The 26,811-nt window shown below is 52.6% G+C and overlaps 13 protein-coding genes across 13 annotated transcripts; 8 read left to right on the forward strand and 5 right to left on the reverse strand.

Moving 5' to 3' along the window:
* Nucleotides 1-77: 77 nt before the first annotated feature.
* On the reverse strand, nucleotides 78-1,588 carry N7510_009780 (UDP-N-acetylglucosamine--dolichyl-phosphate N-acetylglucosaminephosphotransferase; the record flags this gene model as incomplete). The annotated part of the gene is made up of 3 exons (XM_056981705.1): nucleotides 78-1,055; nucleotides 1,110-1,290; nucleotides 1,350-1,588. 3 exons carry the CDS (start codon nucleotides 1,586-1,588, stop codon nucleotides 78-80), a joined length of 1,398 nt encoding a protein of 465 aa, XP_056829541.1.
* A 331-nt stretch (nucleotides 1,589-1,919) lies between these two features.
* Nucleotides 1,920-3,155, forward strand: N7510_009781 (putative nuclear pore protein (SEH1); the record flags this gene model as incomplete). Its single annotated transcript, XM_056981706.1, has 3 exons — nucleotides 1,920-2,105; nucleotides 2,159-2,996; nucleotides 3,049-3,155. 3 exons carry the CDS (start codon nucleotides 1,920-1,922, stop codon nucleotides 3,153-3,155), a joined length of 1,131 nt encoding a protein of 376 aa, XP_056829542.1.
* Nucleotides 3,156-3,459: 304 nt separating this feature from the next.
* On the forward strand, nucleotides 3,460-5,040 carry N7510_009782 (putative proline permease; the record flags this gene model as incomplete). The annotated part of the gene is made up of 1 exon (XM_056981707.1): nucleotides 3,460-5,040. The coding sequence occupies one exon, from the start codon at nucleotides 3,460-3,462 to the stop codon at nucleotides 5,038-5,040; it is 1,581 nt and encodes a 526-aa protein (XP_056829543.1).
* A 718-nt stretch (nucleotides 5,041-5,758) lies between these two features.
* On the forward strand, nucleotides 5,759-5,977 carry N7510_009783 (uncharacterized protein; the record flags this gene model as incomplete). Its single annotated transcript, XM_056981708.1, has 1 exon — nucleotides 5,759-5,977. One exon carries the CDS (start codon nucleotides 5,759-5,761, stop codon nucleotides 5,975-5,977), a length of 219 nt encoding a protein of 72 aa, XP_056829544.1.
* An 822-nt stretch (nucleotides 5,978-6,799) lies between these two features.
* On the forward strand, nucleotides 6,800-9,620 carry N7510_009784 (putative PHD finger and SET domain protein; the record flags this gene model as incomplete). Its single annotated transcript, XM_056981709.1, has 2 exons — nucleotides 6,800-8,511; nucleotides 8,549-9,620. 2 exons carry the CDS (start codon nucleotides 6,800-6,802, stop codon nucleotides 9,618-9,620), a joined length of 2,784 nt encoding a protein of 927 aa, XP_056829545.1.
* A 1,519-nt stretch (nucleotides 9,621-11,139) lies between these two features.
* On the forward strand, nucleotides 11,140-11,823 carry N7510_009785 (uncharacterized protein; the record flags this gene model as incomplete). Its single annotated transcript, XM_056981710.1, has 1 exon — nucleotides 11,140-11,823. One exon carries the CDS (start codon nucleotides 11,140-11,142, stop codon nucleotides 11,821-11,823), a length of 684 nt encoding a protein of 227 aa, XP_056829546.1.
* A 595-nt stretch (nucleotides 11,824-12,418) lies between these two features.
* On the reverse strand, nucleotides 12,419-13,547 carry N7510_009786 (uncharacterized protein; the record flags this gene model as incomplete). Its single annotated transcript, XM_056981711.1, has 3 exons — nucleotides 12,419-12,523; nucleotides 12,582-12,968; nucleotides 13,026-13,547. 3 exons carry the CDS (start codon nucleotides 13,545-13,547, stop codon nucleotides 12,419-12,421), a joined length of 1,014 nt encoding a protein of 337 aa, XP_056829547.1.
* A 364-nt stretch (nucleotides 13,548-13,911) lies between these two features.
* On the reverse strand, nucleotides 13,912-15,122 carry N7510_009787 (NAD dependent epimerase/dehydratase; the record flags this gene model as incomplete). The annotated part of the gene is made up of 4 exons (XM_056981712.1): nucleotides 13,912-14,029; nucleotides 14,087-14,679; nucleotides 14,734-15,025; nucleotides 15,079-15,122. The coding sequence occupies 4 exons, from the start codon at nucleotides 15,120-15,122 to the stop codon at nucleotides 13,912-13,914; spliced, it is 1,047 nt and encodes a 348-aa protein (XP_056829548.1).
* A 1,375-nt stretch (nucleotides 15,123-16,497) lies between these two features.
* Nucleotides 16,498-17,229, forward strand: N7510_009788 (putative MFS monocarboxylate transporter; the record flags this gene model as incomplete). The annotated part of the gene is made up of 1 exon (XM_056981713.1): nucleotides 16,498-17,229. One exon carries the CDS (start codon nucleotides 16,498-16,500, stop codon nucleotides 17,227-17,229), a length of 732 nt encoding a protein of 243 aa, XP_056829549.1.
* Nucleotides 17,230-17,521: 292 nt separating this feature from the next.
* N7510_009789 (RNA polymerase II accessory factor CDC73 family protein) lies at nucleotides 17,522-19,005 on the forward strand (the record flags this gene model as incomplete). The annotated part of the gene is made up of 2 exons (XM_056981714.1): nucleotides 17,522-18,208; nucleotides 18,265-19,005. The coding sequence occupies 2 exons, from the start codon at nucleotides 17,522-17,524 to the stop codon at nucleotides 19,003-19,005; spliced, it is 1,428 nt and encodes a 475-aa protein (XP_056829550.1).
* Nucleotides 19,006-20,348: 1,343 nt separating this feature from the next.
* On the reverse strand, nucleotides 20,349-22,409 carry flbA (developmental regulator FlbA; the record flags this gene model as incomplete). The annotated part of the gene is made up of 3 exons (XM_056981715.1): nucleotides 20,349-20,489; nucleotides 20,540-21,856; nucleotides 21,906-22,409. The coding sequence occupies 3 exons, from the start codon at nucleotides 22,407-22,409 to the stop codon at nucleotides 20,349-20,351; spliced, it is 1,962 nt and encodes a 653-aa protein (XP_056829551.1).
* A 921-nt stretch (nucleotides 22,410-23,330) lies between these two features.
* Nucleotides 23,331-23,693, forward strand: N7510_009791 (uncharacterized protein; the record flags this gene model as incomplete). Its single annotated transcript, XM_056981716.1, has 1 exon — nucleotides 23,331-23,693. One exon carries the CDS (start codon nucleotides 23,331-23,333, stop codon nucleotides 23,691-23,693), a length of 363 nt encoding a protein of 120 aa, XP_056829552.1.
* A 433-nt stretch (nucleotides 23,694-24,126) lies between these two features.
* On the reverse strand, nucleotides 24,127-24,546 carry N7510_009792 (uncharacterized protein; the record flags this gene model as incomplete). Its single annotated transcript, XM_056981717.1, has 1 exon — nucleotides 24,127-24,546. One exon carries the CDS (start codon nucleotides 24,544-24,546, stop codon nucleotides 24,127-24,129), a length of 420 nt encoding a protein of 139 aa, XP_056829553.1.
* Between the last annotated feature and the right edge of the window lie 2,265 nt (nucleotides 24,547-26,811).

Here is a 26,811-nt window from a genome sequence, read left to right on the forward strand (position 1 = left end):
TCGAAACGAGCATTTTTGGTTCAGTAGCTAGAGTATATGTACATCAAAGCACAGTCATTCAAGAGTTCTATGAGTCTCTAAACAAGCTCAAAAGGCCTATTATCATGGTGGAACACGAGTAAAGCGAGGCGATGTCGCACGAACAAACCAAGAATGCCGCACGCGATCTGTACCACCACCATGTGCCATGCAAGTCGGTTCTCTTTCATTGGTCCCATCCAGACCAGCCACAGATTCAGAATTGTGAGGTTAGTTGACTCGACAATCTGACCATCTTCATTGGTAGTGATGCGCGCCAGCCGGAGCTTGTGCAGAAGATGTAGTGCCGCGCCAACCAGCGGAGATGGTGGGATGGTCCACTCCGTCACAGACGTGTCCAGCAGGCCAGTCACAGCGTTAAATTTTGGCAGTCGGTGTCTAGGGCACGGAATAATCTTGAATAGTTGCGGTGTCGAGTAAAGGAAGTTGAAGATTTGCGGGATGAACAGTAGCAGCAGGGTTTTGCTGAAGTGCCCAAGAATGCCTACGACGGCGAACACCATGCCGGCGAAGTAGCAATAGGTATCACCCACAAACACCTTGGAAGGATACCAATTGTGGCACAGGAGTGCAGCCGACACGCCAATGAATGGCAACAGGAAATAGATCGAGAACAGGTGGGAGTCGGTTGCCGGGTGCGGGTATGGCGTGACGGGGGCGAGGTACATGGCATCATTGAAAAGAAGCAAAAGTGCAATCACAAGCGATTGAGCCACTTCAATGCCGTTGATACCCGCAAGCATGTTGATGGCATTGGGACAGAAAATTGCAACTGCGGCCATGTACATGTAGTACAACCATCCGAGATCAACAAAGTCACCCAGGTAGCGTTGGAGCGGTACCGGAACGACCACCTGGGTGACGCCGAAGTCGACGAAATAGACGATCAGCATTGGAATCGAGGCGAATGCAGGGATCAGGACTTTGTGTCTCCAGCGGATGTCGAGCAGGTCGTCTCCAATCCCCAGGATGACGACGGATTGCAGGGAAAGAAGACCCGACAAGTATGAGGCAAGCTTTTCATGAAATATTAGCAAACCGATAATTCAAGGAACTTAGGAGAGACAGACTTTGCCATGAGGGAATCGGTGGAGGTATCGGCCCATTTCAACATGATGGACTTCCAGGACGACATCGCGATTTCCTCCACCGGATGTCGCTGCGACGATGTCTTTGTAAAAGGCAAATGGGATAAAAATAATCAGCGACAACAGATATATGACCGCACAGACGGCTCCCATGGTCTCTGGTCTAGGGGTCCGACGTCAGTGCTGCGGTCGACTCCGCCTGCCCGGAACTTGTATACATACATCTCAGGCCGTCGGGGCTTGGCCATGTCTTTTCCCTTCAGGCCAGCCTTCAGAAATACCGGCCCAAGCCATTGAACCAGACTATACCCCAGGGCGAAGGTGATTCCGCTCAACGCAATCGAAGCCACGAGCGGCGCACCGTCGCCCTGGACCGTGTTTACCAGGATGCCGACGCTGGCCCCCACGAGCAGCAGTAGACGCCATGTTTCTGTACGTGAAAGAGAGCCAGAAGAGTTCATGGTGAGCGAACAGCTTCCAAGCCAGGAGATTGTCGTCACACCTGAAAGAATTAGCTGTTGTGACGCATTGTTGCACTCGCAATCTGGCTTCATCCTCGAACAACATGGCTTATTCTGCCGATATTTCCATTCACCGCCACGGAAGCGGTCAGTCCATCTACGGCAACGATGGCCGACTCCACACGAAGGGGCGCTGGACTCATGCCTGAATCGCACTTGCATAAGAATAATCCTGGCCCAGACGTCGTTTCTCCCTCTAGCTGCCCTGCCTCTTCCCAGGGTCCCAACATAGAGTGTTCAACTCCCGGACCTCAACGAGAGCAGTGGAGCGATGTCCGGCGGATTTGCCGACTTTGATGCCGGCCATCGGGATTTGGTGACGGTGACCAAGTTCAATTTCTACGGTAATCGCATCGTCACTGCATCATCCGATCATCGCATGAAAGTGTGGGATCTGAAAGACGGTCAATGGCAACTGACAGACACCTGGCGTGCCCATGACGCGGAGATTCGCGATGTAAGTAGGAAAGAAAAACGAAACATCCAATGTTTACTGAACGTGGAGTTTAGGCAACATGGAACGGTCCCTTTACAGGCCAGCATATCGGCAGTGTGGGGGAAGATATGAAGTTTAAAATCTGGCAGGAAGATGTCACACAACCGCCCAATTCAGGTCGGCGATTCAGGTCGATCTTTCGGATGACCGCACCGCAAAGACACCCGTTCGTTTCTCTGGATTTCCGTAACATCGATCTAGAGTCGTGGCTGGCTCTGATTACGCGAGATGGCTACTTAATGGTCATGGAACCCGTCAGCCCGGACAGTCTTGCGGACTGGCAGCCCCTCGACCAGTTCCGCGTGTGTGCCGCCCCGGAGCGCGGCGAGGAAACCAGCTTCCGGGTCCAGTTTCATCACGATCCCACGGATATCACGCACACCCTCCTGCCGGAATCGGAACGGAAGAGTCTTTCACTTGTCGTGGCGGCGATGGACACGGTCAAAGTCTATCGCACTGACGCGAACCGTCAGTTCTATCATGCCATTGAGTTGAATGGCCATACGGGTCTTGTGAGAGACATTTCGTGGGCAAATGGCTCCGTGCGTGGGTACGATCTCATTGCGAGCGGGGGGAAGGACGGCTTGGTTCGCATCTTCGAAGTGTATACCACGGCCAACACCCACAGCTCACAAAATGCAAGCGGGCGGAAATCGGAAGCTAGGACGCAGTCGCCTTCGATTCGGTCAACGACTCAGTCCGGGATTGGAACCGCACTGGCAAACCGTGCGCCGAAATCCACGTCCAACCGTCGGGCGAGTGGAGATACGCAGTTCCGCCACTCCTGCAAGCAGGTCGCCTGCGTGGACAGCAAACACCTCGATGTGTGGCAGGTGGAGTTTTCTTTTGCTGGTGAGTGATTTGGTTACCCTATATCACGCTCCTCGGTCTGACTCGGTGCCAGGTGACGCTCTCATCTCGTCGGGGGATGATGGAATTGTTCGGTTCTGGAAGAAATCCTTGTCAGGGGAATGGCTTGAGTATGCCGAGACCGACATGGCATCTCAATGAAATCCTGCGTGGCCGGACTTGAATGTGAGACCGAATGGGCGGTATCATGACGGACACCCGCTGTATAACTCTGTTGCTTGTGTGATCCACAAGTATCCGCCATATACTACATCCCGTTTCTGAGATACCCATGCAATGATGTTGAGTTTCCGGTGTTGCGTGCACATCCGTATATGAGGCAGGAACAACCACTCCAAACCCTCCGCGGGCGGGGGTCCCACCCCAGTCTGTTTTACTCTCTTCGTCCAGCGTCACCTTCTTTGGCATGCTGCTCTTTCTTATTTTTACAGATCATTAGCCTGCCATGGCTGTTGGCCCAACACTCGGCACCGGCCTGTTCATCGGCGCGGGTGAGGCTCTGGCCGTGGGCGGGCCGGCCTCCCTCCTCATGTCTTACGCCTTCCTGTCATTCCTAACTTACTCCATGGCCACGACGGTGGCCGAAGTCGCCACCCACATGCCTTCGGAACACGGGACCATGGTGACCCACGGCTACCAGTACATGTCCAGCAGCATGGGATTCGCCACGGCGATGCTCCGGTGGTACTCCATGGCGATGCTGGTCCCCTTTGAGACTACGACAGCAATGGTCAACCTCGGTGTATGGCAGCCAGGTCGCAATGTCACCATGCGCTTGGGATTGATCACATCCATTGTGGTGGGGACCAACTTTCTTCCCGAGCGATTTATTAAGATGTCCGAAGTGCTGTTCACTCGCATCAAGGCCGGCACAATGGTTGCCTTCCTCGCTCTCTCCCTGTCGATCGGACTCGGCGGCGCTTCTGGTCATGAGCAGTGGGGGTTCAAATACTGGAAGGACCCTGGCGCGATGCGTGAATACTTGGCACACGGATCGCTGGGACGATTCTTGGGTTTGTTACAATGTCTGCTCCATGCCGCCGTCGCGTTCGCTTTCGCACCTGAGTTGATCGTGCACCGCGCTGAGAATTCCGAGTTGGCCGAGGCTACCAAGCGTACCGAGAATGGTCAAGCTCCCCAGAGCAGCAGCATCCCTTCCAGAACGGCGACCGATGTGTTGCAAACTGTATTCCCATACGTCCTGAGTGCCGTTGCCATGGGTGTGATGGCTCCGTTCAACGAACCCCAATTGAGCAACAATGGAGCTGGCGCCGGGTTATCCCCCTTCGTCATCGGCCTCAAGACAGCCCAGGTCAATGTTCTCCCCGTGACGGCGACCATCGCTATCTTTCTCTCGTGCGTGGCCTCGGGTCGGTCGTTTCTTTACCAATCCTCACGCATTCTGTGTGCCATGTCCGAACTGGGATACGCGCCCCAGATGTTCCAGTCTCGCAATCGCTGGGGCGTTCCCTGGATCGCCGTGGCCACGTCCGCCTCGTTCACCGGCGTAGCATTTCTGTCTGCGATGCGCTCAAGCTCGGTGGTGTGCAACTGGCTGCTCCGCTTCGTCACAACCTCCGGGTACATTTCCTGGCTAAGTTCCTGCATCGTCTACCGCCGCTTTCACCAGCAAATGAAGAGGGATGAAACTATTCCCCGAGACCGATTCGCCATTCAACCAATGGCAACATCCTTTGGAATTCTTGCCAGCGCCGGCCTGCTCGTTTTTGGCGGGTTGAATGCGGTCGCTCCGAGCACTGCGTCTGAATCACGACCTGTGAGAGCGATCACGACGTACTCGGGGATCCCGGTGTTTCTTTTCCTGTATGTGGGACATCGATTCAATTCGCGGACGCTGCCGAAGAAGCAGAGGTGGGCGGACAATAACCGACCAGCTGAGCCGGGGGAAGGTGTGCATGTAGTTCCCGATTCGTGGCCGCGGCGAGTCCATGGGCAACCTTCGAATTCATTTCACCCTTTGGGTTCCTTTGAGATGCAAGAGCACCCGCGGATGGTTGGGGCGTGACTGGGAGGGAAAGTGGACCTATCGTCCTCGTGTGTATTGTAGTTGGGGTGTTATTGTCATTAATGGGGTGAAATTATCCTTACCCTAGAGTAGTATACGGTGTCCACGTGTTTCAGTTAGTCCGGCTGATCAGCCGAGTTAAAATGATGGTAAACTGAATCAGTCCGTCGTACACACTAGCTACCACTTGCCCCTCTGTCTCTCTTTCTCTCTCTCTCTCTCGGTCTTTTTCTTCCTCCTTCTGCGCCACCCCCCGTCCATCACTGCGTCACTTGGCCGATCTTCCCTTTTCCTCCCAACGTCTTCCTTGTACTTCCATATGCCAACCTCTTCGCCACACCTGCACTATCTTTTTATTTTAGGGGTTCCTTCCCCACACTTACTACGTACACCCAAAACATCCTTTCAGGATCCACCGAGCTTTCTGCTTTCCCCTTCTTCTTTTTCTTTTTTCTTTTTTCACCACTCTCCCTCTCCGGGCGCCCTGCCCTGGGTGGTGTCTCGCAGGAGGGCCGGTTGTGCAGCAAACCCACTTGACACCCTCTTTTCTGGCAATCATGATGACCAACAAACAGCCGCTGGGTTCTCCACCACCCAGCCCAGCCAGCCCAGTCGATTATTATTCTTGCATTCTCACTCATTCTTCGCTGCGCTCGGCGGACTGACCATCCCACAGCTAGATTCCACCTCCGAGGTTTTACACTAATCCCAGCGGTTAATGCCAGCGGCTCGGATGATATACCCCCGTACTAACACCCGCAGCACTAACTCCCCCCTCTCCCAACTCACATACTGCCTGCGGCCTGATACTGCCCAGCCCACCCGCGCGGGAAACCCCGTGACTGCCACGGTACGGCCCACGCTTGACCGGACCGGGTCTAGTGCCACGCCGCCTCACGGGCACAGTTCAGCACTGCGCACATTGCAGCATGGCTGAGTCATCCCCCCCTCTCGCCGCGATCGCAAGCGTCTGACTGGACACCGCGCGGTTCACTCGCTGGGCTTTCGCTGCCTTAGGCCCCCGTAACTTAGCCTCTCTCTCGCTCTCTCGCCCTCTCTCTCTGTTCCTCTCTTTCGCTCTCTTGGATCTGCTCCTCCTCCTCTTCCTCCTGCCTCGAATCTTACTCACCAGTCTCTGCCCTTCCGCCTCTCTCTCCCTTTTTCTCGCCTCCTACTCCTTCCTACCGTCCTCCCTTCTTCCCACTCACTGTCCTGCCTCACTTTTCTTCTCTCCTCTTCGGACCACTCCACGCGAATTTGTCACCCTTTTCACCCTCGTCTCCTCAAGCGCATTACAATCCAATCGCACCCTCTGCGCTACGAATCCTCGTCGCTTTCGACTTTCAAGACCAACGCCTCACCGGACCCCCTCGGATCTCCTCGTCCTCTTCCTCCCTCCCTCGAGGACGCTAGACTGCGCATTTTTGACGAGGCCCTCCTGCGCTCCCCTGCCTCCCGAGTTCGACCATCCCATTTCCATCGTTGATCCATCATTATCGCGCTCCATATCTCCAGTGTGGAAACACTTCTTGGTGACAGGGACACGGTCTGCGCTTAGTGCTGAGGTTTTCCCTTCGTCTCTGCCAGTCATACGCCCCTAACGTCCAGACGCGTCAGGATCTGCGACGGAAAACTGCGGACAACTCACCCACGCATCGTGGTCGTTGACATGCTCTGTGAGAGGTCACGGGTTCAAGTGCGCCTCCCTGTTAAGAACATTAGTCTTGTCAGGACCTGAGAGGGGGTTGTCTGTCAGAGTATGACAGATACCTCCTCCCTCGCCATCACGCACGCCACCACGGATTCGTTTCCGGTCACCGCGCCTCTGGATTCCCCTGCCGCCAACGGCGCCATCTCTGACTCGGTCGCGCCCGACGAAGAAGAGCCCTACACCATCAAATGCATCTGTCAGTTTGACGAAGATGATGGTAGTACGGTATTCTGCGAAGGGTGTGAGACGTGGCAGCATATTGTCTGCTACTACCCGGACAAGAGAGTGCCGGATGTGCACAACTGCGTCGACTGCGAGCCCCGGCAGCTGGATAGTCGGCGCGCGACCGACCGACAGCGGCAGCGGCGGATTCGAGAGAAAAGCGAAGACGGTGACCGGAAAAACCGGCGGTCGGGTGCCAAGTCCTCCCAAAGGAAGAAGATCAACAAGGAGGGCGATGTGAATGGTTTCCGGAGCGAGTCGGGTAGTCGCGACCAGCCACCGAGCAAGAAGGCAAAGATCTCGCATCGTGCGTCTTCATCTATCAGTGCTCTGGCTGGCGCTCCGGCCTTTCCGCCGGACTCGCGCAAGCGCCGTTCCTCCACCTCTATGGCGATGAGCCCGACCAAATTCTCTGGCCCTCCGATCCCTCTTTACTCGAACGAGTTCATGCACCTCTACGACGAAGACGATGACCATGTCAGCATGGACAGCAATCTGTTTGTCAATGTGAGCCTAGTGGGGGACACTGCTTTGTGGTTGAAGGATCCAAACGCGTTGGCGCAACGAACGGGTGGACATCGTCCCGAGGAGGTCTTTACCTGGTCTGATCTCGCAATGGATCGATCACAGTGGCCCTCCTTGACTACGGAGACCATCACAGATCCCAATCTCGAGATCGATGGCCGACACCCGATGTGGAAGATTCTCAAGACCCAGAATCCGATACAAGAAGGACAGGTCGTGGGAGAGATCACTGGCAAGGTCGGCCATCTTCGCGACTACTGCCTTGACCCCAACAATCGATGGGCCGAATTGCGCCATCCGGAACCCTTTGTCTTCTTCCACTCCCACCTACCCATTACCATTGACAGCCGGCACGAAGGCAGCATCCTCCGCTACATCCGACGCTCCTGCAAGGCCAATGCAACCCTCAAGATCTTCATTACCAACGATGTGGAGTATCACTTTTGCTTCGTTGCCAAGGAGAACATCCCGGCGAACTCAGAAATCACTACGATGTGGTACCTGGAACCGCAACTGTCCGTGTCATCGGATGGACTGGTGAAGCAAGAGTCCGGCGATAGTGCAACCGAAGCTGCTGCCATTCGTCTCAGCAATGCTCTGGCCAACTTCGGTGGCTGTGCTTGCGACCCTTCACAAAACTGTCTACTCGCCACCCTGGATCGCCGGCGACACCCGAGATCCTTGGATTCGAGGCAAGCAAACGGCAAGCGAAAGAAGGCGAAAACAAAATCAATTGCCTCACCATTCGATACGGGTCGAGCATCCACCAGCCGGGCAGACAGCGAGACGACCAAGCATCCAGATGAGGATGATCCAGGCGCTGAGAGTCGTTCCACTTCTGGGTCTGCACGGGGTCAGCCCCGTAGTCGCGATCTCAGTCCAAGTGCAGCTCAAGACGCAGCGGCCGCTGCATCGGAGCTATCCAGTCGCGAGCGGCGCAAGATCGCAGATGCCGAAAAGCAATTCCAGCAGCTCGAGCAAGGCCAGGGCAAGAAAAAAGAAACGTCCCAGCGGTCCATCGGCAGGGTCAACTCCCGCTGCTCCCACCAGCTCAACGCAAACGGGATTCTTTGGGTCGAATCGTGCATCAGGCAAGTCACTACAACTGGATACCGGCCATTCTCGCTCGCCCACCGCCGCCGTTTCACCAATGGGTGTTGCTCGTCAAGCTTCTCCTCGGAAGACATCTGGGAACAGCACGCCGCTCAATCGTTCTCCTCTCGCCCGCCCGATATACGTGGATGCCGCCGTCCAAGCAGATGTGTACGAGGGTGATGAACCGCCGTCTACGCCGGATAACTCACGTCGCAAGCGCGGTTTCGTTCCAATGACAGTCCGCCTCCTGAAGCGATACAGTACGGACCGTCTACGGTCTGAGGAGATTGCGCGACAGAAGTTGTCGTCGGCTGGCTCTGACAGCGTGGCGCCAGCGGAATCCCCGTCGTCGAGCACCTTCAACGACAAACCCGACGTTGCCATGGCAGATGCGGAACCGTCACAAGGTGATGTGGAGATGCAAGATACGTCGGTGATGCCTGACTCGGAATCTCCCCAGTCAGCGAAAGACTCTGGCAAGCCACTGATTCCACCACCATGGCCGTCTACTGCTGCCCACAACACCCGGATCCCTGGGATGACCACCCCCGACAACCGTGGCAATTTGCGTGTTTCCATGCCTCCTCCAACACTCCCTCCCATGCCTCTTTCCATCAGTCCCGGATCCGCCTCCACAGCGAGCCTTGCATCTCCCACCACCTTCGAAACATCATCCCCGCACTCTGCTGGACAGCCACCACTCGGGTCAGCTCCAACACCGACTCCTGCCAAGAAGAAACTCAGTCTTGGTGATTATCTGATTCGACGAGGCACGATGGCCACAACGCCCACCTCGGAAAAGTCACAGGCCCAAGCCAACGCCATCCCTGCGGCACAGATCTCACCATCCACGCCAGGTAGCGGTAGTGGGCCCGTCGCCGGTACAGACAATGCACAACAGACCACGCCCACCAAGTCAGAGCCCGACGACACCGACAAGAACGAGGCTTCCGGCTCGCCAGATGTGTCCATGAAGGATGCTACAGAGTCGACGACATACCCTCCCGTCCCGTCCGTCTCCTCCTGAACCCTCCTGAACCTTTTATACTAGCGGCGGTAATGGGTGAGATTTACGTGTTATTACGATTCCCAAAAAATGTTGTGTTGTGGTTTCCAATCAATGAGTCAACTGTACTCCCATCGTGTGAGTGCTGATTTATTTCCCGGCGTTCATCGAGAGGCCACCTTTTTTTGTGTGACGTCCTTGTTCTTTATTCTTGCTTTTCGGCGTATTGGGGTTGGGAACTTGGGTACGGAAATACCAGGAAGCGAATTCGGTTGGGCAAACGGATTGTTCTATTTCGGCGGACTGCAAAGTGCCAAACTGGAGTGACTTGTTATTGTTCTTGTTTCTTTTTCTTTTCCAAATGAACTCCAGGGGGGTTTTGTTCTTTTCTCTCTTTTCCGTTCTCACTCTTCCTAACCTACTCCTACTCTTTTCTTTTTTTCTCTCTTTTTCTTTTCAATGATTTTGTGAGACTACTTATTCGATCTTCTCTTCCACTATCGTCCCGTGGTTGTTTCCGTGAGACGGTATATTAGATAGTTTGTATTAACCCCATGTTTATATTCTTCTCTCTCTCTCTCGATGATAAGCCATGCCCGTATTTGATGGATGTGTTTCGTTGCTGTATACCACTAGGGTATTGATGAAGCAAGGCTTCTTGATAGGTTTACTTGTTAGCTCTCTATAACTTAGTACTTCCGGAAATCGTCGTTTCGCATACCCTGTTGACGGGCAGATCAATCTAGCTTCATAGCACCAAGCACATAAGCTAACATGACCACACGGTATCTCCATAGATGAAGAACCACGACCAGTCTTAGCTCTAATAAATGATGCAGAAATTTTTCTGGCAACGTGCCATCTGATCTCAAATAAACACTGCTATGGTGCCATACGCTACAGCAGTATGCTCGGGACTGTTCTGAGGCTCAGCAACTAATGCCGAGTTAGTCGATAACCCTCGGTTCGCATGCCAATAGGAAATCTAGGGCTCGCTGGCGTGTGATAGGACGAGATTCGACGATTCCGTTGAGCATTGAATGAATAATGCAGCTTTATTGGGGCGAACACAGCAACCGTTGTAAAACAGACCATTGTGAAACAGGACGCGTACTCTATAACCAACCAGGATGTAGATCGAGATCTGCACTCAATCTAGTTATTTCAATGAACCCGAGTACCTCGCTTTGTCTCCCCACCAAATTTAAGGGCAAGAGTGCCCTAAAGAATACTATCAGAGTGTGGTTTAGATATATGGTGTGTACTACTGCAAACTTGGCGATCGAGGATATGTATACACCTGCTTTCATCTGTGTCTACTGGGCAGCCCTAAGGTGTTACTATGCACATGAAGATACCTCGCTCATCCACGAGGACATGCCAAATGTGCCCAAGCACACGGATAAACCAGTGTGCAGAGTAGGACAAGATGCGGACTTTCTACATAAATCACAGGCCTCCTCTTCTTGATCCTCATCTCTTGCCCCATTCTGACCGAATTCATGAAATTCGTCTATCAACTCCAGCCCCAGAACTCATCATGGCTACTACATCACCGCAAATTCAACCAGAAATCCTACTCGTCTCTCTGGAGAAACCCCACACATTTGACCATGAGTACAAGAGTCTCATTAACCACTTCGGAAAAATCTCAAATCTCAGACAGGCATGGCGAGCCGACGAAGTGTATTGGATCCTTTCCGATATTCCTCTAAAGGCGGTCATTCTGACAGATCGAGCACTCACAAGCAAAAAGCACGAGAAGGTCCGCGATGCAGTACTTGAATACGTTCGTGACGGAGGCACTGCAATCTGCACGAGCGATTTTGCGAAAGATTCCAGTCCCGAGGAACTCACTGCGTTCTTCAAGCATGCAGGGCTGTCCTGGACGTATGGACTTGATCATCATGCGACTGTTTCCCTGAACAAGACTCACGCCACCCAAGACGGATGCTGGTTTCTGCCAGAGTCATACACCGCAAAGACTGTTTTCTTGGATAACGTTATGGATTCCGAAGCTTGGTACCGGCCAAATGAGTGCGCTGCTATCAAGGGAAATGTGGGCTCGTTGGATAATACTGTACATGGTCTGAACTTGACACCGGTTGCGTTGGCCAAGATTGGAGAGGGTAAGCTGGGTTATGTTGGTTATTGCAATTCGGACAAAACGTCCCTTGCATTCGTTCTTGTTACGTGTGGGATGCATGTACGTCTGAGGAAATGAATATTATGACATTATCAGCAGCGAGGGTGGTTGTCGAGTAAATCGGTCTATTAAATACTGTTCAATTTGTAATTTTCACATATCGATTTTAACGAGACAGGAAAATCATACAAGAATGCTCCTGTTAAGATTCGGATGGTAAAAAGAGCTCGCATTGAATCTGTTAGGCGGGATTTCTGAGCAAGTATCTCGACCATATACCTCCCAGAAGTCCTCGGAGGAATTTGAGTCTCTGGGGAAGCGGCTGGGCAAGCCTATACTTGCAGCCCAAGGTACAGACATAGGAAACCATGGCGCCTACGGAAGTAATGCACGCGTTTCTGTTGCTTGTCGAGCATATTTATGGTGGTTAAGAAGGGTATTACAAGGTTTTCTGGGATTCAACGACGGGAATATCAAGTCCATTAAAAGAATTTTTATTCATGCCAAATGGGTTAATCGTTTCTACGCACGTTTGCCATTCACTTCTCTTGGTACAATTTCTTATTTATTTGCCTAACTTGCTTTTACATTATTCTCATGACATCCCGTGAAGGAAACATTGCCGGTCCAAAGTGATACGGTATAACCTTTTGCGTGGGGAAGATGGCTGAAATCATGATGGATAGTACTTCACGGGCTTGACACCGGCCAGTTTAGTGATAGGTTCACCTGACTTTTCTACCCTTTCCAATTCTTCACGGGCCATTTTCGATTGTATCTATATAGGAGTGTTAGTTCCTATAAACAAAGCAATATCTCAATCGTAGGGGACTTACCTCTATGCGGTTCGGGGAAATAAGCTCCCTCGGACCTGTAATCTTCCATTCAGGTAGGCCCTTGGGCTTACCCAGATCTCTTAAAGTCTTCTGCTCAACCAGGCTATACTGGCCATCTGCGCGGTTGAAGTTGAAGGGCTCCTTAAGGGCGACCGGCGGGTTGGTAATAATGCGAATATCGCGTCGCAAGTTGCGAGAAGCGGAGTGCAGCATGAATGGGTGGAGAAGAAAGACATCTCCCACCTCCCCAGTAGCCTCGTGGAAGGACTCATCATTTGTATATGTTGAGGAAGAACCCCACCGCTTCCAACAGTGGGTTTCTTTCGGTACGGTATTTGGGACGTTGCGAGAGGTGAGGGACGGCCATGTGCCCTCGGGGTGGTTATACTATATCATCTTACAGGTTAGGCCGCAAAAGATTGAGTTTCTTTGAAAAGAACATACCAGATGATCAGCCACCAGCCCAATACCATCAGTACAGATCATCGTCCCTCCTCCCTTCGACTTAATATCGCTGAACAGCGGAATAACCAAAAGTGCTTGCTCAGGACTATCCAGGAAATGAATGAACCAGTCCCCATCATTGTGCCAATTATCCAAAGACCGAGGATCCAAATCATCTTCCGGACTGTATTCTGGCTTGCCCATATTCACGATCCAACCATCCTTCCAGTCTTTGCACCAGTCAGCAATTCGGTCTGCTCCGCCAACCAGTTCGCAGATGGCGTGCCAAGCTTTGGGAGCAAAGTCCTCGACGCTGATCATGGTATGACCCGGCATGTTCACCTTCTCCTGCACCCAGGTTGATTTGTCAGTGGGCGAGACGCCTAGACGAGTCCAAACTGAGGAGGTGAATTCCGCAGCTGCTTCACGAGTGAAGCACTGAGGAATTTTGATGAAGCCATGTTTGAGCCAGTGTTGCTTTTGCTCCTCACTGAGAGTATATTGGGGCTTTGCTGCGGGCATACTTGGTGCTGCTGTATTCCTCTCCAGAAGTCAAAGAGATTTGAGCTACTGGAGAAGCACTGTCATTTGGTCTTATGAATACTCGCTTGACTGATGGGCTGACCAATGCACCGGACTTTAGCCGTTGGCTTCCAAAGTTGTCTCGGTGGTAGTTCCGTTCCCAAATAGGTCGAACCGCGAATGGTGGAGGTCTGCGGGGTAACGATATGTCGATCGAGTGGTGAGAACGCCTCATCGGTGCCATGATTGCCAACTGGGAATTTCCCATGGCTTCTATAGGGCTTCTCTTTACAATTGACGTATTCCTGTAAGCGCACTATCATATATTTAGTTCTATGCGATACGCATAGCACATTTCTATTGGCTACACAACCCCGGCCAGTAGATCTTCAAAGCTCTCTTGAATGGAAGCCTCAAAATCGCGTTCGGTTCTCGTAGGTTTCCAACCCAACTCATAAGCCTTTTCAGGTTTAGTGCTTGAACTATTCATCCAGTCAGCTCACATGTTCTTGCTGTTGCGGGGCGATCCAGTTCCTTACTTGGATGAGAAGCATGCCTCTGCGAATTGAGTGTCTCCGTCGGCCAATTTCACAGCCGCCTCTTCCAGACTAATTGACCTCGGGGTCGCCGATTGCAATGCGCCCAGGTTAAACCCTATCTTTCCAATCTGTGTCGTCACGTCAAGCCACGAATGAGACCCGGTGCTTGAAAAGTAATATCCATTGCGGCCGAAAGGAACATCTACTCCAGAGAGAATCTTCTCCAATAGCAGCGCATACAAACTCGAAAGATCAGCCACGTGGACATGGCCAGAATTCGTTGTTCCTGCGTTCAGATGCTCCGAATAACCAGTTGTGATTGCATTTCTGATCAAAGTTGGGATCTGATGTGATTGTCGTTTGAACCAGCCATCGCCACGGCCATAGACTGAAGGTGGCATCACGATGTACGTCTTGACATTTGCACTTTCACCGGTTTGAATAACGTTGACATCGGCGGTTCGTTGGCCGTATGCTTGGTTTGCTTCGCGAAGCAGCTCATACTCATAGATGTTATCTTTATCAGAGAATGTCTGCACTTCAAAGGGAGACTGAGTAATTGATGACGCGGCGATGTTAGTTGTCCCAGAGAGCTAGATGTCCGTTCAGTACATTCTCGTTACTATGTGCCAATTGGAGTCTCTCACGTGAAGAAAATGGACATCGGCCCCTGTTTCTTCCCTTCTCTTTTGAAGACCCCGTATTAGTGCCTTGGGAGCATCAGAATGATGACCCGAGGCTACATTCACAACAATGTCATGGCTGCTTGCCACCTGTTCTAATCTATCTGCATCACCCAGGTCGTTCACGAGCACCGTTTGAACTCCTTTGCCTGCAAGAAGGTCTGCTTGATCAGGTCGGCGCACAACGGCTGTTATGGATAGGGACTTGAGTGCAGCATCAGTGGTGTCGAGTAGCCGGTGCAAGACTGTTCCTCCTCTGTAAACGTTTCTCAGTCAAATACTAATTAGATATTGACTAGCTGGACGTACATAAACCCAGTTGCTCCGGTGAGAAGTATATTGGAAGGCGCCATTCTGGATATGTGAGATGTGAGGCAAAAAGAAGAGGCTCTCCTACAATGTTGATAGTAAAAACTAAGATTATTCACTTGTGATTAGAAATCAAGTTACGGCCCCAACATCTGCAGGAATACATATTCCGTGGGCGGGGAGGAGATTACTCTACACCCTGAACAGCGAACCAGTGTATATCCAAAACAGAACATGTAGATGTTCGACGAGAATTTTCTGCAAGATACTAGGCTGGTAACAACAGGCCTCCTTACTGAAAGCGGCCAGTGGCTAGCCGTAAATTGGGAAGAAGCAACATACTTCCAGCTAGGAAAGTGATCGCGTGCTCTTTTTCGGCAATGATAGTTGATTTGCTGTATTTCGAATTGTTTAGGATCTTAAAAGGCATTGGTCGAGCGTAAACAGTTGGCAATGCGTATTCCCTCTCCACCAGTCAATTGGGTGAAATGTTGTGGTATATGAGGTCACGGTCGATGAGTCAAACTTGGCGATAAGAGGGGTCGATCGGTGATCCTTCATCGACTTTTCCCTCTCTTACAATGCCCTCAAGGCCAATTCTGAGCCTACCTCATTTACTATGAGTGCTTCAGAAACCGATTCCTTGTCGCCGGGTGACGTCTCATCCCGTCGATCATTCCATGCAATGACTCCCGAGATCGAACAGCCCGCACTAGCGCCAGCTGACGGCGGCAGAGCTGCCTGGCTGATGCTGGCGTCAATTTGTCTCATTCAATTGCCCGTATGGGGTGTGTCTTGAGAGGACTCGTGTTTTCAAATAAAATTACTAACTGCAAACAGGCTTCTCTCTTGCCTTTGGTGTCTTCCAGGAATACTACTATACTCATGACGTGCTGAAGGGAAGCAAAGGCGACCTGGCCGCGGTGGGAACTACCTCTACTGTATGCAGAGAAATTCTCCAGACCAAGAAAGATTCTGATCCTCAGATTAGGGCGTCATATACCTGCTCTCGCCCGTCACTTTCACGCTGTTGACTCGGTATCCGCGTCTTCAGTACTACTGTGCTCCCGCGGGTATTGTTATCACCGTTCTCGGGTCATTGCTTTCCTCCTTCGCCATTGAGGTGTGGCATTTAATCGCCACTCAAGGCGTTATGTGCGCCATCGGCAATGCGCTCCTGTTCAGTCCGTCATCACTCTATCTCGATCAATGGTTTGTGCGCCGGAAAGGCCTCGCGCTTGGGATTATGTGGGCTGCGAAGAGTATTTCTGGGGTGGTGATGCCCTTCATTGCTAGTGCTTGTTTGGACAATTTTGGTTCGAAAACTACGCTGAGAGCATGGACTGTCACCGCGGTATGATGATACTTGACATTACAACATCATAAAGCTGACAGTCCATCTAGTTGGTGACTTCACTCATGGCTCTGCCATTCATGAAGCCGCGGATTCCAGTGTCGCCATCTGCGTCCGCCCGCCCCCTGGATCTTGGCTTCTTAAAACTGACCACTTTCTGGATGTTGCAAGCAGGAAATGTCATCCAGAGCTTTGGATACTTCCTCCCCTCGACATATCTCCCTTCATACTCTACCACTACAGTCGGTCTGTCCCAGACCACTGGCACATTGCTCGTGTCGCTCTTTAACGCGACATCTGTTGCCGGCGGGATTGCTGTAGGTATGCTCTGCGATCGCTTCCCCGTAACAAACATTATGCTTCTGTCATCTGTGGGATCGGCACTGTCTGTGATACTTTTCTGGGGCTTGGCAGGGTCCGAGGATCCAGGCTCATCGCAAACAGCAATGGGACTTCTTATCACGTTCTCCATCTGTTATGGCTTTTTTGCCGGCGGGTTCAGCTCTACCTGGTCTGGTGTCATCACTCAGATCAAGCGTGACTCTTCATCATCCCTGGAGACAGGATTGGTCTTTGGCCTTCTGGCTGGGGGCCGGGGCATTGGGAATGTCATCAGTGGACCACTGAGCACGGCGCTGATCCAAAAGGGCTCTCTTACCGCTGGTCATGGCCATAGTGGTACTGGATTTGGCACTGAGTACGGAACTCTCATTCTCTTCACGGGCATCACGGCATTTTTTGGTGCGTGGAGCTGGATGTGGCGGTATATCAGCACCGGGGTGCGTCTGGTCATTTGACGTGGGATTAAGGAGTACTACGGCTGGTCAGTGAGATTGATTAGGCTGAAATGTGAAAGATAGCAAATAGCAGCGTATCATATGAAACTCACGAAGACCAGCACTTGGTCGCCAGAGAAGTGAATGCCCATATAGATCGAGATCAAATCACGTGATCGATTCTGCCGCTTCATTCACTGCGAGTCCGCCGAGAAGGTGTCATTCGCGCAACCCTCAACAGCAGAAGCTGCACCCCCTAACCACCTTCATTGCAGCCTCTGCTTCAGGGCCATCGCCCATCCTCGTCTCCACGATGGCTTCCGATGCTGCGTCGCAGGATCCCCTCCTCTCGCTCCGCCGCGCCATCGCAGCCGGCAGCCTTCCCACGCCGACAACCTCGTCCGAGCTCAGCGACCAGCCAGCCACCGACAATCTGGCCGAAGCAACTCATCTGTACTTCGCCCAGCCAAGTCCGCAGGTGATTGCATTGAACACAGCGACGCGCTTCGTGTCTGCGTCCACCGACGCGGCCGTCGACCTGCGCAGCATCTTTTTCGCGTGGCAGAAGAAAGATGTCGCCATTCCGGATTACATTGCCTCGGCGCAGGAGTTGAATGAAAACCTCAAGAAGAAGGAGGGTCAGGAGCCAGGCAAGGAGGAGGTGGTGCAGAACCTGGTTTTCGTCGAGCGTCTCGATCTCATCACCTGGCTCGAGGGCGCCTCTGATGAGAGCGAGTACATCAAACCTCTCGAGGGTGCTGCCGCTGCCGCTGAGGCTGCCGCTGCCGCTGCTGGCGCCGCTCAGGCGGAGACATCGGCTGGTATTGCCTCTGGCGCAACTGGGGGCATTTCCTCGGTGCCCAGTGGTGCGCCGGCTGCACAGGCGGGAGCTCAGGCTGGTCGCGCGCAGAAGCCTATCGATCCTCGGTTGCAGGAGATCTACAACGGAGAACGGAAGACGGGGGATCGTAATACGGTGCTACGGGGCATCAAGCCAACGGTGAGTCTTGTTTTCAGTCCGTAATCACACCCACATCCAATCTAACAACCAAACAGGACTTCTCACACGTCCGCAAAAGCGCGGAAATCTTCCTGGATCGCAACCGCAATCGGGCCGGGCAGGCTGGCGCCAAACCTGGCAGCAAGAACCAAGTTGTGCCCGCCCCGTCCGCTGGGCTGTCCATGACCTCGTCATCTCGCAAGTCCGGCTCGTCTTCGCGACCCGATCCTATCATCCTCCTCTCCCCATCCGCCTCATCCCTAATCCGCATGTCAAACATCAAATCCTTCCTCCAAGATGGCGTCTTCGTACCTCCCGACCACCCAACCTTAAGCATGACCGACGCCCCCAACTTCCTCTACATCAACCGCCCCTTGCGCATCCTGGCCGACCCATCCGCCTCAGCGAGCGGCGCAATCGGTTCCTCCGGTGGCAAGCCCCGCAAGCCCACGCGGTTCATCGTCGCCGACAGCCCCGCCAATTTCCGACCCGAGTACTGGAACCGGCTTGTCGCTGTGTTTACCACCGGCCAGACGTGGCAGTTCAAGTCGTACAAGTGGACTTCGCCCCCGGATCTTTTCAAGCACGCAACTGGTATCCATATCGGCTGGGCCGGCGAGGAAGTCCCCAGCCAAGTCAAGGGGTGGGGTCGTGGCGTGAAAAGCTTCTCCGTTGACCGCTGGGATGAGAAGGGCGGGCCGCATGGTCCTGGGCGCTGGAGAGATCATGAGATTGTCGAGGGCATCTGGTCGACTATTGAGGAGAGCATGAAGCTGCATGGATGGGGATCGAAATGAGCTTCCTTTTTCGCCCCCTCTATCTCTCCCTTCTTGCCTTTGTTTCCCTTCTTCCCCCCATTCTCGATTTCAACGATATGATATTTCAAGGCGGGGGTCCAGGCGTTGTCTAGCTGTGTGAACTCTTCTTACCTCCCCAAAGCTTTTTCTATTCTAGTCTTCTTCCCTTCAGATAGAAAGGTTTTATTCTGTACAATGAAAAAAGAAATGGACTTGGATTGACTTCTTTGTGGAAAGACTGCAAAATTATAGTCAAACAAAGTTTAAGACACAGCAATTGTCTAAGCGTTGTGGATTAGTAGATGTATAGCAGACGTTACGCCACGTACTGCATGTGCAGGTCCTGATGAAGTCTATCTATAAAGTCAACTCTATTTACACGTTGCGCATATGCTATCCGACGGCTTAACTCTATTTTACTTAATTTTAAACAGTCATAGTATCTATGAAGATATTTACACAGGACTGGGGATTAAGAAGGGCGCATAGCTTATAAGCATCACAGCACCAGGAAACTACGTAGTTGCTACAGGCCAAAATCAATAAGAACTGAGAATTGAGAATCATGTCCATTGCAATTAAATCCACAGAGCCGAGCTAGTTAAGACGACATGCACACGCATCATAAAAAATAATTAGCCAGAACTCACACGCTGTGCCGGAAGAAAATGATAAAGGATATGAGAAGATGCAGATTGGACAAAGAAGATGAAAATGGAATCGGAAGTGGTATGAAAAGGAACAAAGGTGCTCAAATCAAGCTCAGATAAGGCAGGCAATGCAGACGAACAAATGGTGTATTGAAGACACGAAACACAGCACGAATAATTAAGAAAACGCCATTTCCGATGCTCGGTAGTAGAAAGATTCAAAAGAAAAATAATCCTCGAGTCTTGAATGTGTTGGTGTTTTTTTGGTGTTTTTAGTTAAGTCTGTTGTCCTCCATGAATGGGGAGTCGATGAGACGTGTTTTGTATGATGCAGACACTTCTTCCAATGGGTGTGGGCTGGAGAAGGAAGGGAAAGAAAAGTCGTTCCAAATATTACAAGATGTTTTCCAGGTTCCGGCCTTCTCTATAACATGAGCCATCGATCGTAACGTCTTTCGTCGGGGGAGCGAGCCGAGGATGTATCGATCTCGTGACGGGTGGGTATCAAGGGTATGGAAAGCCGTCGGTGCTTGTTTGACAGGCGGCAGGTCGTGTCGGTCGTGACGGAGGTGAAGGCGGACCACCGGAACAATGAATCTCGACTGACCCAAAAGGTTGTTGGATGACGATGATACAGTGCCGCGGGGCATGGCCGTTTTGTCCAGAATGTCAACGCTGACCACGGGAGACGTGTCATGCCCGGGCCGATCGGCTCATGGTGCGCTCTGGAAGGCCCTGATTGGGCGAGTACGAGCGAGCAGAAGAGATGTCCACATCGTGTTCTTGGAGGACCACGGCGTACTTGGGATCGCGCATAAACTTTGGTACAGAGTCCTGAAGAAGGTTAGTTAGCACCATAGAATTAAGAAAAGAAAAAGACTTACGCTAGCCATCAACTTGAAGACCGAGTTTTGGGCAAGCTCGAACAGACTCACGACTTCCTGGAGGCTCTTGAACATTGACTCGTCATCTCCAACGGCCTTGGTCATACGACCAGCCAAGCTGTTGCGCAAAGCATGGTCGATGTTCAATTCGCAAGGCGAGCCAGGGGCCAGGAAAGCGTTGTACAAGCCATAGGCTGCGGCTAGAGTTTCTCGGACCGAGTCCACCTTGTTGAATGTACCGATCTTCTCCGCCTTGTGGTAGTTGGCCGTGAACTCCGACACGTCAATATAAAAGGACAGATTCTCCTCACACAGCGAGTAGCGGAGAAATTCCCGGAAAAGAAGCCGAAGAGCCGGGTCTTGCAGGATATGCGTCAAACGGGAGTTGTTCGAGTCGCGCGGGATTCCTCGGTTGTCGTAGCCACTGCTGGTATCACGGCTCTTGTCACGGGCAATCCACCCGCACACGCGCTGGCCACGTTCCGTGATGCCGTAGATCGAATATTTAGAGGGCTGGAAAACCGCATTCCCGGAATCTGGGAATGATTTATCATCCTGAATCATTGTGATCAAGCCGTACTTGACAAAGAGCTCGGCAATCAGGCACGTTTCCCGGCGGTCAATGGTAGTTGAGCAATCCATCAGCCAGTCCACTGCGGCCTTGCCGATGAACGTGTTGTTGTATATCTTGCCATCCTGCAGCTTCCGTTCGCGTGCCATCTTCACACCCACCAAACCGTTGGCGTAATCAGTCAGCGAATCCGAGTCCGAAGTGGAGATGGTGCTCTTGATGTTGGGGCCCTCCTGGCCGGCAAAGCGGCGGAAGATCACCTCCATCGTGGCGCGATCCGGCGACAGCTTGTCGGTCTCGACATCACGCTCTAGGGTAACCAACTGCATCGTGTTGCGAGGTGACTCCAGGACAGCCATGACGTGGCGCGCGGTGATACCATTGCGCTGGCAGAAACGCTGCAGGATGTTGATACCCTTGGGCGTGAGCTGGAACAGAGCTCCCTTGAGCGGGAAGATCATGGTCAGCTTGCCATCCACGGTCTCGATGAACCGGGCATCGAGGAATCGCTGGCAAACCGAGCGGGCCATTTCCTTGGCCATGGAGAAGGTGGTGGTCGTGGTGGTGGTGACAATGCGAGACGGGTCCTTGGGGTCGGGCATGCGATTGGATTGGGAGAACTTGAGCGAGCCCAGGTTGTTGATGGCCTCTTCCGAGGTGAAAGTGTGGTCATATCGGGTAAACCGGACACGGTGCGAATCCAACTTCAGGCTGACCATGAGGGTGGAGAAGAGGTCCATAAAATCCTACAGGTTGTTAGTGTCCACTGTCCACCATCCATGCAATCGCACTTACCTTAGTGAAAGGACGGTCATCTTCGGTCATGCGCAACAAGCGGGATGAGGTTTGGTGCATTTTGGAGGGTAGAGCCGACTGGACTGGGCGGCTGTCCTCAGGAGGCGTTGGCAGGCGCGAGACGTTCTGGCGACGCCTGGGGAACGATTCGGCTGGCGCCGGGGAGGAGGAACGCGCAGAGTCAAAGGACAATTGATCACTGCTGGGGCTTTTGGCGGACAGTGGCGGGGTCACCGGCAACCCGTTCGGCGACGGAGGCTTTTGTGAGGCCGATAAATTGGCAAAAGCACTGGAGGGTTTCCCACGGGCCAAGGCGGCAAAGGAGGGACGAGTGCGGGAGGAGCAGGTAGTGGTGGTGCTCGTTGGAGAAATGATGACAGAAGAGGACGAAGAGGATGTGCGGGTGAGGGTGGGAGTATGAGCAGGAGAGAAAGAGTCCGGAAGGAGTGGAGGAAGAGGAAGAGAATCTTCTCGGCAGTGGCTCCCGGAAGATATGGTTGGCATTGGATGGGTGGACCGGGCAGGGAAGGGAAGGAAGGCAGAAAAGGATGAGGATTGCGCCGATCGGGGACAAGGAAGGGGGCACAGGTAATAATGGGTGGAAGGAAGGAGACAAGGGGAGCGGGAAAAAGGGGGAAATGGTTTCTTTTTGTTTGGAGGGCAACAACACGTTGAAACCCGTCTGTAGTATACGGAAGAATGGAAAGAAAATCTGAAGAGTGTCTTTGACCCACTGGCCACGCGAACGGCAGCGGCGTGGAAGGGCCGGGTTTACATCCTACGAACATCCTGCGAGGCAGCCTCTGATTCTTTCTTTCCATTCCGCGACCACAACCACCGGCCACGACGACAGTACCCGGCGAGAGAGCACGGCGACTCCGTCCACCACTCTCCACGTTAAATCCCAGGTCATGCAAGTGATGTGGAGCGGTAATACCAATACGGCGTGTGGTGAAATCATTGAACGCATCCGACCCAGGGAACCCGGCTGCAGGGATCGGCGCTCTGCCTCTGATGATTTCAGGAAAAGCCCCCGAGCGCACACCACGTGGGAATCCTTCTCAGCCTCCCCGTGTTGGGTCAAACACCAACCTTATCGTGGGTCGCCACTGCGCGCTAGTGCCCTTCGGGGGGAGGAGTCCTCGGAGGCCGAAAAGTCCGCCTCGTACTGGTGATCAACTAGGCCCGAGAAGGCAGTACCTCGTCGACTAAGGGGATTCAGCTCGCCTTCCACGCCCTTCTTTAGGACGGTTCCACGCCCACGTGGAGTCTTAGCGTCTGTACAATCTCGCTTGTTTCTTCGCACCAACAGCCCGTTTGTTTCACCCCTTTGTTTGAGGTGTGGCCTCAAACGAGGAATGATGGTTCTGGCGCCTAAAACGAGCCTCTCACCGGTCCGCGGGGCCCGGATCCAGGCACCCAACCATGCTTCATTCCGGTCTCACGCATCCGACACGTCAGCGGTGTCGCGACGAGGCACGGTTGGGAGTCATCGATCCGACGCCTCCCAATCGTTTGATAAGGCTTTCGCTAGCATCGTTCGAGCGACGACCTCCGCAATATATCCAATTGATGTATCCAGCCGATCCCCTTGCCACGTGGATTGGACAGGGGGGTGCGTGGATCACCGACTATCCATACCATACTGGAGGACATAGTCTCTGTAAACAATACCTAGTAGGTCCTCCGCACGTACACCAGCCAGGACGACAAAGGGGGCCACCAGGGGCCAATAGTGCCCTGTACGCATCCGAGCACATCCGATCGAGCCCCTCGGACAATAAATGATCGCTGAGGCTCTGACTCCTCCCTCCAATAATTGGGGGCCAGTGTCCAACTAAAAGTGGTTGGACAGGATAAATGGCTGGCCTAACGACTCCTAGCAGTCTACGAGAGTCTAAGCCACGTTACGGACCAGTTTCAGCGTGGGCCGTGCGGCCGCGGGAATCCGCTACTAGCTAAACAGGGTTAAGATCAGACAGCTACGTATTATTATTTCTAGCTGGTGGAAATAGTGATTACCAAGAGTCACCGGAGGATTATCCATCTGAGCGCAAAGTTGCGGTCAGACGGTTTCAACGACCGAAGTAGTGGAAGTCAGTCGATCCCCGTGCTGATCCTCATCACACCATCCCTGACTGCCACGCGACGGCGGCGGTGTCAAACTCGCTCAGGGGTGCGCCCTAGGGGGGGAGAGGGGTGCAGCCAGCCCTGGTTCGTGTTAGCCACGGACCTGAAGAGAAAAGTCTACCAGGGCCATCACGGCCTGGCCCCCCCCTTGCGTGCCGATAGCGCTGGTGATAGTTTGGGGAGGCCCTCGTATTTGCGGTCGGAATAATAACCATATTAACAAGAATCCAGCCCTTCCGCTGAAATGGTTGGTTAGTGCCCTCGTCTCGAAACTATGACAGTAAAGCATGCGGCCGACCCCAGACAGCAGCGTGTGGGGAAGAGAGTGCACACCAGTCATCTCACGATCTCTCTGCCCCCTCTCTGCCACGTGGGATGCCCTAGGACCATCGCCTATTCCTTCTCGGGTACTCACTGCGTCTGCCGACGTGTGGCTGCTTCCTGGATCGGGGAGGGACAGGGATGGCCATCCTGAAGCGAGGGATCCCTCAATGTAGAGCATGCAGAGCATAGCAAAATTATGTACTGTACAAAATTGAGGCAAGATCTGGCTACCAGACATGACTCATGATCGTTTGTTGCGATCCGGCACCCCGATTTGGCTCAGGTGGCGTGGCGTAGACAAATCCATAGATGTAACTACAAGGCGAGATCTTCCCTTCCCGCCGTGGGCTTAGTTCGTCGTGTCGGAGGTTTTTTGCTCTTTCCTTTTCGGCCCCCAATTTGCGAATCGTCAGAAAAAAGAGGGGGCTCTGCGCGCTGTCCGAGCTGGGATTAGACCATTTTTCCGGCCTCCTGTGAATCATGTTTCGGACACTCGCCGCAGCTTGTGCTGGCCCGATGACTCTAGGACTGAATCGTACATCCAATTTTACTCAGTACATTCAACTTTACAAAACATTGTATCCACTTGCTCGAACGGGACATGGCGTGCGAGGGCTGGGTACATATTAGTGAGTGAATCACGTCATAGACTCTGGGAACGAGATTTGGAATCGGAGGGAAAAGCCCAGATCAATCTGAACCGAACAACTCCTGACCCTTTACCAGCGATCTAGTTCGGCCGGAGCGGACTCCAAGCAGCAGCGGGCGGGCCAATAATGTTTCGCCGCAGGGGAGAAAAAAACGAAAGAATACGGGGATAGTCCGTGTGGCAAGTTTTCGCATTCGCATTCGCACTAGCACCATTCAAGAATTTTTCTGGAAGACACTAAGAAGCACCGCCTCTAGGCCGAGCCATGGGTCCGTCTGCTCCACCATCTATCTTCTTGGCGGCCATCTTTGGTTCCCGGATATATGAAGCGATTTGGAATAATAGAACAATCCGATTATTGGGCTCGGGGGAACTCGGTATTGCCCCTTTTTTTTTCGTCTTTGTTCCTGACTTACCTTTGGCTTGGGAAAGGGTACCATTCCACCGAAGCTTGGCGGAATTTGTCGGAGTGCAAACTCTAGTTATTGATCATCGTGTGCTTTACTGTTAGTTAACTACTGTACAGACCGATAAGTGACAAATCCCTATTGGGGGGCTGCGGGCGATTGGATCGGACAGTACTTACTAAGATAATATGGCCTACCATGCAGCAATAGTCCTGAATTTGAGAAAGAGAGTGGGCGAATGTATGAGTATGGTTTACGATTCCTTTCGCCCGTAAGTATTAACGCAAGGATTCAACTCCACGTGGGTTCCCTGCGAAAGGTCGCAATGGAGGATCAGTAGGTACATCTAACATCATCCAAAGGATTCGCTAGTGGATGAGGTCGAAGATCGCAGGAATCGATTGCCCAGGGGTTGCGATCATGACTTGCATCAGTCTATCATCCTTCGCCGGGTGAAGGATGAAGGATGTAAATCATCTACAAGTCCGCCGTCTCCGGTAGGAGCATGTCTGTCCTGCGCAAAAAGGACCACAGTATAATCATAAAGCTGTGTATGACAGCCCGAAAATGGTAAACACCCACTGCTGCACACCATCGGGCAGAGCTATTGTTCCCTTTCCTTCATGTCCGTCCAGTCTGTCTTTCTCTCTCTGCCATGCCTAGCGAAACCCGAAAAAACTCCGTTGATGTGCAGTCTCCAATACCACAAACTTCTGCAGATGTACTACTCCTTCGCCACTAACTACAACTGTCGATGTTTTCCACTGCAAAAGACAAATATGGCGTCATGAGGGGGTGATGTCTTCCAAACAGTCCAAACACGGCTCGTGGATTGTCTGATCGACTCGCTTCTGCAAGTAGACTACTGCATGGACGGCGACAGCGGAGATGACGGACTGTGATCGCCATTACGAGGCCGAATCACAACGCGCTCGTGGCGTTTCTTCACAGTGATGATCCCTGCTCCCCTCGTCTCCTTTTATCCGGTTGTCGTCCATCTGACACTCGAAAACTGGCGATCTTCTCAACCGGAAGACCGAAATTGTCCGATGAATAGTAGAATAATATGCATGATGATCCGCCACTCGTACCGACCAATAAAGTAGCTTAGGTCAATCGTTAAAACACGTTTCACGATCATGTCTTTGCTGGGGTGGGGTGGGACGAAAATGCATCACCGCAAGCGGGGTTGGGTACATGGCCCTCACACCTCGGCAGCCTCCGTCCATCTGCAAAATACCTGTTCCTCATTTTGACTCTGCGTGTATGTGGTGCCGACGGTCGCTTGCAGTGTTGCAGCCATGTTGCACAGATTCCTTGCAGGGCCCAAAAAATAGTTCTCGACCAGCTTTCTTTACTTCATTTTCCCTTCAGTCGTTTCGGCAAGGGCTGGACC

The sequence above is a fragment of the Penicillium lagena genome, assembly GCF_028827675.1.
Source record: "Penicillium lagena strain IBT 129212 chromosome Unknown utg000007l_segment0_segment0, whole genome shotgun sequence".
NCBI classification, from domain to species: Eukaryota; Fungi; Ascomycota; class Eurotiomycetes; order Eurotiales; family Aspergillaceae; genus Penicillium; species Penicillium lagena.